The following is an 18,173-nucleotide window of genomic DNA, read 5'->3' on the forward strand; positions in this document are numbered from 1 at the left end:
AAGAACTTCCGTCTTTACCCAAAAACTCTTTGTTCAGTTATAGTTCTTTTCCCTCTCTCTCCCTTTTTTCCAATCTTTTTCTTTTATTATATCCTTCCACTAAACCATTCTAGTCAGGCACTGTGACACAAATAAATTTAAGATGCCATCCTTTACCTCCAAGAGCTTAAAATATATTGAGACAAAAGCTCACATATAACTCTGGTTTTAGCCAGTACACAAATGATACAGCTAATAATGGGTAGAAGAGAAAGCCAAGAATAATTTTAGATGGAGATAAATAGGAAAAATCTTGCTTAAAAGGTAGAATTTGAACTGAACTTTTATTGGATAAAATAATTATTGGGGGCTACAATAGGTATTTCAAGCAAGGAAAATGGTAGGAATAATTGAAACAAGAGAGTACAGCATTTGTCTGAAAAATGTAAATTGAAACTAATTAGTTGTGGTTTAAATAGTAGATTAAGAATTTGTTTTTAATCATTAGTGGTAAAGTGATATAATTCTGTTTGTTTGTTTTTTTTTAATACTAAGGAGACAGCTAGATAATGTGGTAAATAGACTACTAGTCCTGAAGTCAGAAGGACCTAAGTTCAAATCTAACCTCAGACACTTAATATATCCTATCTGTGTGAACCTGGGCAAGTCACTTAACCCCAATTGCCTCAGTTAAAAAAAGAAAAAAAAAAAGAAAGAAAGAAAAGAAAATACTAAGTGCCTGTTAGGAACAAAGGACTGCTAGACATTGGGAGAGATAGAGACAAAAAAAGAATTTATAATATAGTCCTTGACCTCATGAAGCTCACATTATAGTAATTTTTGAACTAAGATATGATAGAGTTTAGAATAATGGCATTTTGCAAAATGGAATTGAAGAGGCATACACTAGAGCAAAGGTTTTTTAACTGGTATCCATGAACTTTTTAAGAATTGTTTTTCTATGTAATTGATTTCTATGTTTTATTTTATATATTTAGAAACATTATTCTGAGAAGCAGTTTTGTGGGCTTTACCCAGACTAAGGTTAAGAATCTCCATACTGGAGGAAAGTATAGGAGAAGTAGAAGGTTATTGCAAAGTTTAGGAATTGGGGTGATTGGATCTTCTGGGCAGTTATTAGCAATGGGAATGTGAAAGAATAGTAATAATTTTTATTAAGTCAGAGAGAAGAAAGAATAAACTGTAATTCTGTCAGTTCCTAGAATGATTAGAGTCAACCAAGGGTATAAGATTTAAAATTCTTTCCCAGTCTTTCTCTTTTTTCAGAAAATAAAGCAACAACAAAACCTGCAAGATAGCAAAAATTTTTAATTTTTTTTTTGTAGTTTGCATTTCCTTAATAATGATTTAGAGTATTTTTTTCAAATTGATTACATATAGTTTTGATTATCAAAAAATTGGAGAATGGCTGAATAAGTTATGGTATATGAATGTTATAAGAAATGATCAGCAGGATAATTTCAGAAAGACCTGGAGTGACTTACATGAACTGAAGCTGAGTGAAATAAGCAGAACCAGGAGATCATTATACATGGCAACAATAAGATTATGTGATGATGAACTTGGCTCTTTTCAACAATGAGGTGATACAAGTCAATTCCAAGAGAGTGATAGAGACATCTGCATCCTGAGAGAGGACTGTGGAGATTGAGTGTGGATCACAACATAGTGTTTTCACCTTTTTTTTTTTTTTTTTTTTGCTATTGCTACTGTTGTTTGTTTGCTTGTCTTTTGTGTTTTCTTTCTCATTTTTCCCCCTTTTGATCTGATTTTTCTTATGTAGCATGCAATATATGAAAATGTTTAGAGGAATTGCACATGTTTAACATATTTAAGATTGCTTGCTGTCTAGGAATGGAGAAAGGTACAGAGGAAGAGAGAAAAGGTTTTCAAGGGTGAATGTTGAAAACTATTTTTGCTTGTATTTTGAATAATAAATTTTTTTATATAAATTAAAAAAAAAATCAGAGGCAAAAAAATGCTCTCTTCATTTCAGTCTTACTGGAAAACTCCTTTATGGAATTTGTGGGAATGTTTGGTAAATAGTCCTTAAATAATGTAACAGAAAAAACATTATTCAGTAACTCTCTAATCATAAATACAAGGCAAAGCATAAATTAGAGATGGCTGCTTGTTGAAAACTATTTATCTTCAGAAAATTGCAGCATATCTTTAATGACCCCAAATTTCCCATGGAAATAAAGTCACATATTCTAGGATAGCAGTATTCTACTAATGTTGTTATACAGCTGCAAAATATGGAAAACAAGAAGAGCCCAAGGAAATTTCAAAATAAATATAACATGGGGGGCAATGAAGAAGCACATGACAAGTATGAACATGGCACAAGATATAGACATGTGACATATAAAGAATGGCTAGATTATCATCAGGTATGCTAGAAAAATAAAAAGTGAACTGGTTATGTGACATAGCAAAAAATGACCAGAAGAAAAGGAAACCTCCACCATATTGAGTAGGCCCTTAATGATGAACTTATTGTCAGACATGGATAAAAAGTTGCCCAAGATTGGCAGGCAGAGATAGGTTGCATTCTATATTATTGCAAGAAACATCTAAAATCCTGAGATCAGAGATCTATATTAGTATTGATTTATAAATATCATACAGTATAAGAATACATAAATGGGTTGTTATCTCTACCAGTTGGGATAAATGGTCATTTTTATAAGATCATTAATCCTTCACATTTTTTCTATTACTTTTCATTACATTTTTCATTTCTTTTTAAATGTGTGATGTATTATCCCTATAAACTCTATAATTGAGCTTCAAATATGATGAATGTTATTTATAATTGGTAAATACATAGTTTTTCTGAACTAGATCCTTGTCCTGGAGACTTTAGAATTTAACAATTAAAGCAATACTGGAACTGTGTGTGTGGCTCTAAAAAGAATCTCTTTTAAAATTTAAAAAACAAATTCTCTCCCCTCCACTCTTATCATATTTTCCCTTGACTTTGCATTAAGAAATAAAGTTATCACTCATTTTAATCATGCCCATTTTAAAAATCAAATATTGGTTGCTAAAAATATTTCAAAAGGAAATCCATCAAATGGTTAAACATTGTCTGTTGTCTTAGATCCAGTTCTTGAATTTTTTAATTCTTTGGCTTGAAGAATTTCTGAGTGAATATACAGAGAAATTATAATATAAAATATAACCTAGTAAATTAGAGAAGTGAATAGAAACTAAATTTTGAATACAAATGTGAAATATTCACATAGGCAGAGTACTGATGTGAAATTCCAGCTTTGTAATTTTAAGGTATGTAATTTTTATGTTCGTCACCTGTGGGCTTGACACCAAGTAATATGATTTGGCTGGGGCCACAAACCTGCTTTGTGTACAAGGCAAGACTTAAAATCATGTACTCTTGACTTTTAAGGCAGCTTCTCAATATGGTTCTGCTTCTCACAAATCAATATTGGGTTTGTAGGCTTTTTTTTTTCCAAACAGTTATTGTAAGTGACATTTGTTTCCTGATCATGGTATATTAATCAAAGTACCAGTTAGATTCTGATATATTAATCTTATAAATGAATATTTTGGGGGTCAAGTCAGTGTTTGTCTGTTGGAAATAATCTCAGCAAATTACTTATTTGAGTATAAAAAGTAGAATAAATTATGATGTAAAAAGAAGCTATGTGTTCCTTAGGCATGAAAGTTTTCCATATTATCCATAAATCTCAGAAAAGAATACTTGGGCAAGATGGGCATCTATTCTTCCTTTTCTACTTTCATTCTCTTGCCTTTTTTTCCCCTTTTCTCTCATTTCAGCCAATAACAAGACTGCTGGACATGTGTAATCTACTGCCAGATTTAGTGCAGTGTGTTCTCTTCCCAGTAATTAATTCTGAAGATGTAAATCCAAGATTTTTCTAAAAATGTAAAGGTTGCTTATTTGGAAGGAAGCATGCCCCTGGAGCATTATGGGGGGAAGTGTCAGGTATAATTCTCTTTCCAGATGGCACCCCTACAGGTGAAGCAGCAGCCTGTGAAATTACATTCTAAATTACACTACAGATGAGCACGGCACACAGAGCAAAGCTTTCTGATATCAGTAATAAATGACTTGATTCAGAACCAAGGACATTTCCCAGAAACTTAAAGGATGTTATATCATGGTAGGAAGAACATAGTAGTATGACAAAATCAAGTGTAGCAAAGTGGAAAGTTGAGAGAAAGGACAGTGCCCTTTAGCATGGCTTGTAAGAGCCCTTTGGCCTGTTCATATATTTTTTATTAGATTTATCAATTTATCTTTCAATAAAATCATTTAGACTGGTTCTCTATATATTATAGTATGCATGCTAATTTTTACAAGTAGCTTTTTACACAGGACAAATTCTCTATACAATTAAATTCAAAGCAAGTTGCCAGCTAAGCCATGTCTTTTTCAGTCTTTTATGAAAAAATTTACCTTTCATATCATTGTAGATCCAAACCTTACTTAGATTTTCTTTAGGAAAATGTTAATTTATAGACACTTGTAGGTTAGTTGCAAGTTTTTTTTAGGTATTCAGTTTTCAGGAAGATCTAATTTCAATTTTGTTCCATTTTTATAAGGCAGTTACTTTCTTTTTCTCATAAAGTATACACAAAGATAAAGATTGATGATAATAAAAATATAAATTACCTAAAAACCCAGATATAAGTAGAAAATAATAATAAGCATTAAAATTGCTAGTCTTATCAGCTGTAGAGCAATAGGATAGAAAATGTTCCCAGAAATTTTCTTGGTTGGAAAACTGTTTAATTTAGAAACATCATATTCTGATGGAAGTGGATATCTTCAACATAAAGAAGATCCAACTCACTTCCATCTGATCAATGATGGACAGAAACAACTACACCCAGAGAAGGAACACTGGGAAGTGAATGTAAATTGTTAGCACTACTGTCTATCTACCCAAGTTACTTATAACTTCGGAATCCGATACTTAATGTGTAATAAGAAAATTGGATTTACACACATATATTATATGTAGGTTATACTGTAACACATGTAAAATGTATGAGATTACCTGCTATCTAGGGGAGGGAGTAGAGGAAGGGAGAGGAAAATCTGGAAAAAATGAATACAAGGGATAATGTTACAAAAAAATTACTCATGCATATATACTGTCAAAAATATAATTATAAAATTAATAAAAATATTTAGAAACATCTTGGGCAAAATATTGACTCATTTTAGAGAAATGTCCTACTTTGATAAAAATTACTTAAGATGCTTTCTTATTTATGAAAGGATATGTAGTGGTTTAAGCTTTTTGGAATTATCAGTAAAAGAGTTTTTGTTGTGTCTTGTTTTATTTGGACTTTGGAAAAAATAATGTGAGAAAGTTTTTAATGTATAGAGGCCTGGCTTTAGAGTCTGGAATATTTATTGAACCTCTTACACATACTAGGTACATAGCTATATTCAAATTGCTTTGCTTCTCGGTGCCATGAGACAATGTTCTGAGACTTTTCTGATAGAATTATGATATAATTGTTGATGGCAATAAACTTTGTTTATACTACAGTGAAAAAGTTTAATCTTTTGGTGAATTTTGATTGCATTTGTCTTTTATTTATATGTCTTTTATGAAGCTTACATCTTTTCAGTATATGATTTATCTTACTTAGGGAAATTAAATATTTGTTTCCATGTTTTTAAAAAAACAATATTGTTATCCTGTAAGATAGTAGTTTCAAATATAAAACAAATACTTTTCATGGTTTCCTTTCAACTGAAGCTATTGTAATTTCTCTGGCATCCAGAGTAAGTTTTTCTGATAGCACAAATAGAGGGCTAAGATGTGCCTTATTCTAGATTTGGATAAGATTCTTAGCATTTTAATAATTTAATAGCTATTACACAGATAGAATTCATTTAACTACAAGATTTCTAAGACGTTGGTCTGCTTTTGACATGTATTTGAGTCCTGTGGTGATAAGGCATTCATTGTTCCATGGACTATCATTTGTCATTCTTTGTAATCTTATTTTTATCATTCTAAAATAGAGGTTACCAATCTTGGAAACGTTCTTAGTTGTACAGTAGAAGTTATTTAACATTTATTTCATCAGTTAGTGTTTAGAGAGAACCTTTATCTTGGGTGATGTGCACTGAAGTGTTTCATGGTCTGATGACATAACCTCAGGCCTCTTTCTTTCATGGAACTGAGAATATAGCCAGGATGGGACATCTAACCACACAACTTTGTTGGAATGCCAGGCCTGGAACCAAAAAGATCTGAATACAAATGCGGCTTCAGTGACCTTGGCCAAGTCACTTACCCCTTGTTTGCCTTAAGTTCCTCATCTGTAGAATGAGAATAAAGGTTTGGGTAAATCTGAGGGGGCTCTGGATGCAGTGGGGGTGGGGCATGGACAAAAAAACAGAAAATTCAGAAGTACTGAACAGGAAGCAGGGGCCCATCCTGAGTGTAATTAACAGATTGAGCAAAGGGACTGAGATAAAAAGAACTAGATGTAATTAAGAACAAAAGTGCTGCCTGGCCAAAGTAAAAATGTGAAAGGAGAATCTTGGAAAGGGTACTGGGTTGTGGAGGCTCTTAATTGGGGTGGAGCAGACCTTAGCTATTAATAGAGAAGATGAATTTGGCAGCAATGTGAAGGATAGGGAGAGAACCAAGGGAAGACCAATAAACTACTGTCATAATAAAGGGAGTGAATGAAGGCCTGAACTAGTATGCTCATAGTGAGAGTAGATGAGAGGGAAAGGAGATGAATGATAGAAATTACAGGAAAAAAATCATTGGCAATCGAAGGCTGATTGACAATGAGAGGGAATGGTCTAAAATAACACCAATGCTTAAAAAATTGAGGGACTAGGTGAGTAGTGATATCATTGAATGAAATGATTTTTTGTTTTTTGAAAACGAAACTTTAGTATAAATATCATATATCAGGTGGAGCTATGGTGTCAGAACAAAAGGAAGAAATGCAGCTGAGTTCCTGTCTACCACTCTTCCAGACAGGTCTCTAAAATGTACCAGACTCATGCCTGATGGAAAAACCACAAAAAGTCACCATGAGTCTTTTGTCCAGCCCAGGTTTTCATAGGGAGACAGAGAAGTCTGAAGATACTCTGAGCAGTGTTGGAACATGAACCCAAGAGGAAGTTTGCCCTCCATATTGGAGCCCACAGTAGTTCAAGTCTACAGTTCTGCTCCTCTGAACCACCAGAACTTTCTATCTGACTAAGAGGGGATAAGTCCTGCAGTAGTGTATTTCCAATTCAGATCCACACCCAGATCAGAAATTTGCAGAGATCTGATAGGAGTAGGTGGTGATTGGGGGGGCCACAATTAGACTCTGCCCTGGATCAGCTCTTTCAAAGCATTGAAAGCTTGCAGGTCCCCAGCCTGTGCCTGAAATACTGAAATAACACAATACCCAGTTCTTTATGAAAGCAGCAAAAGCAACAGCTTAGACTCTCTTTCTAGAGCCGCCTTAGGAACCAGCCCTAATGGTAAGTCTGATGTCAGAAAGAAAGCTTGAAGAATTAACAAATAAAGACACTCCACAATAATAAATTATTATGGTGACAGGGATGTTAAAAGGTACACACACATAAAAGAATGACTCCAAAATATCCAAAACCAGTACCTATATTACTTGGGAACAAACTCATCTAGAAATTCCTGGAAAAGATGAAGCAAAAGTTGTGGAAGTTTTTTATAAATGAAATGAGAGTGTTTGAGGCGAAAAAATTGGAAAACAGATGAAAGTTATAGAAGAAAGAGGTACAAAATCAAACTTTACTGAAAACCTGAATGGACTGACAAAAAATCATGGATTTCCTGTGATGTAAAGAAATGTTAAATTCAAAAGGCTGAAAAAATGAAAAAACAAAATATCTCAAAGTAAAAACAACCTGGAAAACAGATCAAGGAGGAAAAATTTTTAAAATATTTGACTGTCTGAAAACCATGACCAAAAAAGATTCATGTCACAAGAAATCTTAAAACTGCCCAAATTTCTTAAAATCGGAGAACAAAGTGGAAATAGAAACAATTTACTGAAAGAAATGTCAAAATGAAAACTCCCATGAGCATTACAATAGAAAGAGCTTTCAGAAAAAGAATTCAAGAATGGGTGAGCCACAGTGAGGAACACAAAAGATTTAGCAAATGCCATTTAAAGCAGTAAAGAGCTTGGAATATGTTATCCCACAAGGTGAACAATCTGGGCTTACAGCCAAGAATAACTTAGCCAGCAAAAGTGAGTATTACGCTATAGTGGAAAACTAGATCTTCAGTGAAATAGAGGAAGCATTGCTGATGAAAAGGCCAGAGCTGTGAAGAAACTTTGAAGTTCAAACACGGGAGCGAAGAGAAAGATAAAAAAGATGAGCAATAATAATGGACTAAACAAAGATAAAAACTGCTTTTGTTCTGGGTTCAGGGTATCTAGAAAATTGGCACTCAGGAGATGATACAGTCAAAACCTTTTTTATGTGACAGCCAAAGCCTTAAACACACACTGTGGCATTATACAGACAGATGTTTGTCTCCCTACATGCAAGAAAGTTAGCAAATGGAGGTTGAGGGAGATGTGTTGGTGGGAGAATATGTGCAAAGTTAGTGTTTAGTGATAAGATTGTATACCCTAAGAATGGACTTGGTTGAAAATGGGTAATTGGCACCAGATATAGGAGGCAACATTTTTAATAAAACTTGAGATGTGTTTTTAGAAAATTGGGAGTTTCCCTGTTTTTCTCCTTTAATTAAATCTGTTTTAACTTTAATTTTTCCTGAGGTCATGGTTACTACCCCTGCTTTTTTACATGATGAATTCCAATCCAGCCCTTTATTTTATCTTTGCGAACATCTAATTTTTATTGTGTTTCCTGAAAGCAATATATTTTTAAATTCAGATTTTTAATTACCTCTGTTTCCATTTTATGGGTTAATTCATCCCATTTACATTCTAAGCTATTATTACTTGTGTATTTCCCTCCTTCCTGTTTTTCTTAATTATCCTTTCTATTTATCTTACCCTTCCTCATTCTTCTAAATTTTATTTCTCCTTATTACCTTGCTCTCCTATTCCTTAATCTACATACTTTTTCATTTCCAGTCCCTACACCTATGTTAGTAAAGGCTGCCCCACAACTCCCTCAAGTGTCACAATCCACAGCTATGGAGGCTCTTGGAGAATTGATCTGCCCTTTCACCCTGGCATGATCCTTAACAGTAGAATATTATTATTCTATAAGAAATGATCAACAGGATGATTTCAGAGAGGCCTAGAGAGATTTCCATGAACTGATGCTAAGTGAAGTGAGCAGAACCAGGAGATCATTGTACAATGGCAAGAGCAATATTACATGATGATCAATTCTGATGGACATGATTCTTCAACAGTGAAGTGATTTAGGCCAGTACCAATGGTCTTGTGACAGAGGAGTTATCTGCACCTGGAGAGAGCTATCTGCATCCAGAGAGAGAACTATGGGGACTGAGTGTGGATCACAACATAGAATTTTCACTCTTTTTGTGGTTGTTTGCTTGTATTTTGTTTTCTTTGTCATTTTTTCCTTTTTATGTGATTTTTTCTTGTGCAGCAAGATAATTGTGGAAATATGTATAGAAGAATTGCATGTTTTTTTAACATATTGGATTACTGCCATCTAGGGGAGGAGATGGGGGCAAGGGAGGGAGAAAAAAATTGGAACACAAGGTTTTGCAAGAGTTAACATTGAAAAATTATCTATGCATATTTTTAAAATTAATTTTATAATTATAACATTTTTGACAGTACATATGCATAGGCAATTTTTTACATTATCCCTTGTATTCCCTTCTGTTCCGAATTTTCCCCTCCTTCCCTCCACTCCCTCCACTAGATGGCAGGTATTCCCATACATATTAAATATGTTATAGTATATCCTAGATACAATATATATGTGCAGAACCAAATTTTGTTGTTGTTGCACAAGAAGAATTGGATTTAGAAGGTAAAAATAACCTGGGAAGAAAAACAAAAAATGCAAACAGTTTACACTCATTTCCCAGTGTTCCTTCTCTGGATATAGATGATTCTGTCCATCATTCATCAATTGGAACTGGATTAGATCTTCTCTATGTTGAAGATATCCACTTCCATCAGAATTGATCATCATATAGTATTGTTGTTGAAGTGTATAATGATCTCCTAGTTCTGCTCATTTCACTCAGCATCAGTTGATGTAAGTCTCTCCAAGCCTCTCTGTATTCATCCTTATGCATATGTTTTGAAAATCATAAAGCTTAATTACAAAAAAATAGTTCTTAACTTTTTTTTCCCCTCTTCTGGACCTCCAATAGTCTGGTGAAACCTATGGAGTCTTTCTCAGAATAATGGTTTTTTAGTGCATAAAATAAAATTATTTGAAATTAAAGGAAAGCAGTTATGTCAAAATACAGTTATCAGAATATTTAAAAACATCGTTGTCTTCACATTAGGAATTTCTGCAGTAGAAAGATTGAAAGAAGACTTTTTTTGTTGTGATGGTTTGTTTGGTGAGACCTAAGCATATTTGTAAACAGATGGGAAGGATTTAGTGCAGAGGGATCTATTGAAACATTGCTGGTGATGGAAACTACATATGTGAAAGGGAATGATATTTGAGCAGAGTGCTTGGTGATAAAATCAGGGGTACAGTTGGTTGCCTTTCCAAGGAATACCTCAAGCTAAACAAAAGGAATATTAGAATGGGTAGAGATAATGAAAAAATTTGTGGAAGTTATTGTAATTAGTCTTTTTAGTGGGATAAAAATGCTAATTCATTTGCTAGAATTGTGGAAACAATTGAGAAGGGAGGAAAAGGTTTTCAGATAGGGAATTACTAAGGGATTATAAAGTATCAGAGAAGAATTAGTTGAAATTATGAAGCTGTCTTATTGAAATTTAATTAAGAATCTTTTGATTAGGGATAGCTAGATGATACAGTGGATAGAACACTAAAGTCAGGAGGAACTGAGTTCAAATGTGGCCTCAGACACAATATTTCCTAGCTCTTTAACTCTGGGCAAGTCACTTAATCCCACTTTCTTCAGCAAAAATAAAAATAAAATAAGAAGAAAGAACCTTTTCATTGGAAAATGGACAGAAGTTTTCTGAAAGGTGTGATGAAAAAACTTGGCATATGATCAAAACTTCATCTAACTTGATGACCGTCATGCTGACATATTTAAGCTATATAGAAACTGGATACAAGCAGATTAATTAATACTTAATTACATGTTGTAATATAGAATGTTATAATCCAAACTAACTTGATCACAGAGTATTTGCCCTTTTTCTAAAATCCATATTTTCTTTTATTATGCAGGGCTATTTTCTCCTCTTTGAGTCTATGTTGGATTCTGTCCTTTATGCAAAGGACAAATACTTGGCAAAGGGAGGATCAGGTTTGTATAGAATTCTCTTTTAAATAATTTGGTTTTTTGTTAGAATAATCATTGTACTTCAAAGAAATCAAATATGACTAAGAAAATTGACATGAGACAGAAGCTTCCATTAAGGAAAATCTTTTAAGTCATTTGCTTATTGCATTGCTAGTATAGCAGCCTATAATGTAGTTAGGTCTCCAAGCCATTGATATCTTCAAAATCACTTATAAAATATTTTAAAACAGACTTTGGAAGCTTTTAGATACTTCTCATTTAATATCTGTTTGACTTAATCAAATAGAAACTTTTTTTAAAAATGTTTGCCATTTAGTTTTTCTCCAGTATCATATTTTTAATAAGGTGGATATTATTCATCTTAATGGCAATTTTTTATGACCATTGAAAATATAAACTTAGCTTCACAATGACTTGATTTAAACAAATTTAAACAAAGAAACATTTAAAGTATTTCGCAATTATTGTTCTCTAAATCTTTTCTAAAAGCATAATAGTTCAAATTATTAGATTTCTAAAATAATCCTTTTGTTTTTAAGAAGGCCTTCTTTTATGTCAAATGTTTTCTTCAGGATAATGCTTAAGAATATAAAATGAACCTACTATAAATCTTTTTTTTTTTTTTTTTTTTTTTTTTTTTGGGCCTTTCTCTCTTCCTATCCCATATATCTATCTAAGGTGCTAACAACATGGAAATAAATGTTTGTTATTTCAAAGTGAAATAGTACATTAAAAATATTAATTGGATATAATTGAAGGGGATTCAATTTAACATATATCATTAAGCTATATGTACCTCTAATAACTGCATATGGTGGCATTACTGTTATACTTTATGTCAGTGCTTTTAAAAATCAAGGGAAGTAGAGAAAAATGCCAGAACAATGCTTCTTACATCATAGTAATATTTTTAAAAATAAGTATGGAGGAGGAGGAGTAGATTTGAAAAAATATTTTATCTCTTTGTTCCATTTCAACCAATATGATCAAAACATGATTCACTTTTTGCAATATTGTCAGCTATGTGTTTTTAAAGGAATATTGTGGGGATTTTTGGTTTTGTTTTTATTGTAATGCATTATACTGGTCATGATCCATGCATGTAGAGAAATGCCGGAAACCATATCAAGATTTCTGTATGGTATTCATCGATTTTAAAAATTCAGCAACTGGCAACTACTTAATATCTGTATTGAATTCTTAAGAAGTTCATTAGAATCCTTAGGCTATATATGATATGGCTGGTCAAGTTAAGATGAAGCAGTATTCAAACTATTTCCCATTGCTAGAGGAATGGAGCATTGCTACATAATAGCTCTATTTTTATTCGTTTTATTTTTTCCCTTTATTTTTCAAAATTATGAACTAAATAAAATGTGGTTTTCTATTCATACTAGTACAGAAAAAAAGAATTATATTATATATTTTAGAGTTTCCCCCTCCTCCCCCCAGGGCTAGGGTTAAATGACTTGCCCAGGGTCACACAGCTAGGAAGTGTTAAGTGTCTGAGACCATATTTGAACTCGGGTCCTCCTGAATTCAAGGCTGGTGCTCTATCTACTGCGCCACCTGGCTGCCTCTATTTTAGAGTCTATGATGGATATTCAGCATGTAACTTGTAACTTTCAAGGCTCTTCTGCTTGTCTATGATTCTTTCTGACCTTTTGTCTGTTTTCTTGTGTGCATTTTAAAAAAATCCTTCAACATGATTTTTAAAAAAAATTTGGTAATTCTATACCATATCTCCCTCCTTCCTCCATCTAAAAAAAACATTGTTAACATATATGTAGTTAATGAAAACATATTGCTACATTGGCTGTGATTGAAAATATTTGTCTTATTATCTTAATTCTACCAATTCTTTGTCAGAAGGAATATATATATGCATGTTTCAACAACAGTTCTCTACAACTGTTGTTGCTTAAAGCATTGAACAAGGGTCCAAAATCTTTCATTCTTTTTTTTCTTTATTTTTTTTTAATTAAAAAATTTAAATGTTTTCCCCTTTTCTATTAAAGAAAACAAGACTCATCCAACAATTATGCATCGTTCAGTAAAGTAAATTCCCCCAATGTCTATGTCCAAAAATAAATGTCTTGATTCTACTTCTTCAGTCTATTGTCCTCTGATGTGAGATTGATAACATACTTCATTGTTAGTCTGGTAGAATAATGGTTGGTCATTTTTGTTTTTCTTTATAATGTCATTGTTTAAACTGTTCTCTTGGTTTTGTTCATTTCACTTGATATTAGTCTATATGTGTCTTCCCAGATTCCTCTGAAACTTTCCCTTATTTCTTGTGATTCAGTAATATTCTATCACATTAATATACTACAGTTCAATTATTGATCATTAATAGCCCCTTTATTTATTTAATTGCTTTGGGGTATAGATCTATCAGTGGTATCATTTGATTAAAAAGTATATATAAGTTAAGGTCTTTTGGAACATTGTTTTCCAGATCAGCTAGATGGTTCATAGTTTCCCAAATAGTGCATTAGGGTCCTTGTTATCCTACAGCCTATCACCTATAATTTCCTTTTTTTTTTTTTTCCCGTTTGTTTGTTTTACCAATCTGATGCATGAGATAGAACCTCAGATGTGTTAATTTGCATTTCTCTTAATTGTTCATTATTTGGAGCAGTTTTTATATGGTTGTTGATAATTGGATTTCTACCTTTGAATGCCCGTTTGTTTCCTTTGACCATTTATCTATTTAGTAATAGCTCTTGTTCATATATATTTGAATAAGTTTTTTATACTTACACACACAAGCTAAATTGCCTTGCTGCAGATTTTTTTCCTTATTTATTTCCTTTCAGTTTCAGCTATTGGGATTTTTTGTACAAAAACTTTTAAATTTTAATTGTGTATTTTGTCTTCATTGATAATTCCTATTTCTGTTCTAGTCATGAAATCTTTCCTAATGAATAATTATAAAAACGATCTTCTTCACTGATAGTCTAACTTGTTTATGACATGACCATTTTTAATTTGACAGGTATGTATTTGAAGCTTCTCTTATGTTTTTTATTTTATTTTATTTTATAATTATAACTTTTTTTTTTTTTTACAGTACATATGCATGGGTAATTTTTTACAACATTATCCCTTGCACTTACTTCTGTTCAGATTTTTTCCCTTCCTCCCCCAACCCCCTCCCCCAGATGGCAAGCAGTCTTATACATGTTAAATATATTACAATATATTCTAGATACAATATATGTGTGTAGAACCGAATTTTTTGTTGCACAGGAAGAATTGGATTCAGAAGGTAAAAATAACAGTTTACACTCATTTCCCAGTGTTCCTTTTCTGGATGTAGCTGATTCTGTCCATCATTGATCAATTGGAATTAGATTAGCTCTTCTCTATGTTGAAGATATCCACTTCCATCAGAATACATCCTCGTACAGTATCATTGTTGAAGTGTATAATGATCCCCTAGTTCTGCTCGTTTCACTCAGCATCAGTTGATGTAAGTCTCTCCAAGCCTCTCTGTATTTCTCCTGTTGGTCATTTCTTACAGAACAATAATATTCCATAACATTCATATACCATAATTTACCCAACCATTCTCCAATTGATGGACATCCATTCATCTTCCAGCTTCTAGCCACTCTGAAAAGGTCTGCCACAAACATTTTGGCACATACAGGTCCCTTTCCCTTCTTTAGTATTTCCTTGGGATATAAGCCCAGTAGTAGTATGGCTGAGTAATGCACATTTTGATAACTTTTTGGGCATAATTCCAGATTGCTCTCCAGAATGGTTGGATTCTTTCACAACTCCACCAACAATGCATCAGTGTCCCAGTTTTCCCACAGCCCCTCCAACATTCATCGTTATTTGTTCCTGTCATCTTAGCCAATCTGACAGGTGTGTAATGATACCTCAGAGTTGTCTTAATTTGCATTTCTCTGATCAATAGTGATTTGGAACACTCTTTCATATGAGTGGAAATAGTTTTAATTTCATCATCTGAAAATTGTCTGTTCATATCCTTTGACCATTTATCAATTGGAGAATGGCTTGATTTCTTATAAATTAAAGTCAATTCTCTGTATATTTTGGAGATGAGGCCTTTATCAGAATCTTTAACTGTAAAAATGTTTTCCCAATTTGTTACTTCCCTTCTAATCTTGTTTGCATTAGTTTTGTTTGTGCAGAAACTTTTTAATTTGATGTAATCAAAATTTTCTATTTTGTGATCAATAATGGTCTCTAGTTCTCCCTTGGACACAAACTCCTTCCTCTTCCACAAGTCTGAGAGATAAACCATCCCCTGTTCCTCCAATTTATTTATGATTTCGTTCTTTATGCCTAAATCTTGGACCCATTTTGATCTTATCTTAGTATATGGTGTTAAATGTGGATCCATGCCTAGTTTCTGCCATACTAATTTCCAGTTTTCCCAGCAGTTTTTGTCAAATAATGAATTCTTGTCCCAAAATTTGGGATCTTTGGGTTTGTCAAACACTAGATTGCTATTTTTATTCACTATCTTGCCCTGTGAACGTAACCTATTCCTCTGATCAACTAGTGTATTTCTTAGCCAATACCAAATGGTTTTGGTGACTGTTGCTTTATAATACAGTTCTAGATCAGGTACAGCTAGACCACCTTCACTTAATTTTTTTTTCATTACTTCCCTTGAAATTCTCGACCTTTTATTGTTCCATATGAATTCTGTTGTTATTTTTTCTAGGTTATTAAAATAGTTTCTTGGAAGTCTGATTGGTATAGCACTAAATAAATAGATTAGTTTAGGGAGTATTGTCATCTTAATTATATTCTCTCGGCCTATCCAAGAGCACTGAATGTCTTTCCAATTATTTAAATCTGACTTTATTTTTGTGGCAAGTGTTTTGTAATTTTGCTCATATAATTCCTGACTCTCCTTTGGTAGATATATTCCCAAATATTTTATACTATCGACCATTATTTTGAATGGAATTTCTCTTTGTATCTCTTGCTGTTGGATTGTGTTGTTAATGTATAAAAATGCTGAGGATTTATGTGGATTAATTTTATATCCTGCAACTTTGCTAAAATTCTGAATTATTTCTAATAGCTTTTTAGCAGAGTCTTTGGGGTTCTCTAAGTATACCATCATGTCATCTGCGAAAAGTGATAATTTGATTTCCTCATTTCCTACTCTAATTCCTTGAATCTCTTTCTCGGCTCTTATTGCCGAGGCTAGAGTTTCTAGTACTATATTGAAAAGTAATGGTGATAATGGGCAACCTTGTTTCACTCCTGATCTTATAGGGAAAGGTTCTAGTTTATCACCATTACATATGATGTTTACTGACGGTTTTAAATATATGCTCCTTATTATTTTAAGGAATAGTCCATTTATTCCTATACTCTCAAGCGTTTTTAGTAGGAATGGATGTTGGATTTTATCAAATGCTTTTTCTGCATCTATTGAGATGATCATATGGTTTTTATTAATTTGATTATTAATATGGTCAATTACACTAATAGTTTTCCTAATATTAAACCAGCCCTGCATTCCTGGTATAAATCCCACTTGGTCATAGTGTATTATCCTGGGGATGATTTTCTGAAGTCTATTTGCTAATATCTTATTTAAGATTTTAGCATCAATATTCATTAAGGAAATTGGTCTATAGTTTTCTTTCTCAGTTTTCGATCTACCTGGTTTAGGTATCAGTACCATGTCTGTGTCATAGAAGGAATTTGGTAGGATTCCTTCAATCCCTATTTTTTCAAATAGTTTACATAGCATTGGAGTTAGTTGTTCTTTAAATGTTTGGTAGAATTCACATGTAAATCCATCTGGTCCTGGGGACTTTTTCTTAGGAAGTTGGTTAATAGCTTGGTCTATTTCTTTTTCTGAGATGGGACTATTTAGACTACTTACTTCTTCCTCTGTTAATCTGGGCAAGCTATATTTTTGAAGGTATTCTTCCATTTCATTTAAGTTATTGAATTTATCGGCATAAAGTTGAGCAAAGTAGCTCCTAACTATTGTTCTAATTTCCTCTTCATTAGTGGTGAGTTCACCCTTTTCATTTTCAAGACTAACAATTTGCTTTTTCTCTTTCCTTTTTTTAATCAGGTTTACTAAGGGTTTGTCTATTTTGTTGGTTTTTTCAAACCCTAAAATTTTATTAATCTCACCTTTTATTTTTTGAATTTCAAGTTTTGTGTTTGTCTGGGGGTTTTAAATTTGTTCCTTTTCTAGCAATTTTAGTTGTAAGCCCAATTCGTTGGCCCTCTCTTTCTCTATTTTATGCAAGTAGGCCTCTAGAGATATAAAACTTCCCCTTATTACTGCTTTGCCTGTGTCCCACACATTTTGGTATGATGTCTCATTATTGTCATTTTCTTGGGTGAAGTTATTAATTATGTCTATGATTTGCTGTTTTACCCAATCATTCTTTAGTATAAGATTATTTAGTTTCCAATTATTTTTTGGTCTATTTTCCCCTGGCTTTTTATTAAATGTAATTTTGATTGCATTATGGTCTGAAAAGGATGCATTTACTATTTCTGCCTTACTGCATTTGATTTTGAGGTTTTTATGCCCTAGTATATGATCAATTTTTGTATAGGTTCCATGAACTGCTGAGAAGAAAGTATATTCCTTTCTGTCTCCATTTAGCTTTCGCCAAAGATCTATCATATCAAACGTTTCTAGTATTCTCTTCTTTCTTATTTTTGTGGTTTGATTTATCTAATTCTGAGAGTGCAAGGTTGAGATCTCCCACTATT

The 18,173-nt window shown here is 32.8% G+C and overlaps 1 protein-coding gene across 1 annotated transcript in view; it reads left to right on the plus strand.

Annotated features, from left to right (window-relative positions):
* The window catches only part of PRMT3 (protein arginine methyltransferase 3), a 141,207-nt gene that overhangs the window by 58,277 nt on the left and 64,757 nt on the right, over window positions 1-18,173 (plus strand). The window contains exon 11 of the mRNA XM_074275636.1: window positions 11,354-11,432. Coding sequence (XP_074131737.1) covers window positions 11,354-11,432 — 79 coding nt within the window. The remainder of the gene's footprint in view (window positions 1-11,353; window positions 11,433-18,173) is intronic.

The sequence above is a fragment of the Sminthopsis crassicaudata genome, chromosome 6 (genome assembly GCF_048593235.1).
Source record: "Sminthopsis crassicaudata isolate SCR6 chromosome 6, ASM4859323v1, whole genome shotgun sequence".
Lineage (NCBI taxonomy): Eukaryota > Metazoa > Chordata > Mammalia > Dasyuromorphia > Dasyuridae > Sminthopsis > Sminthopsis crassicaudata.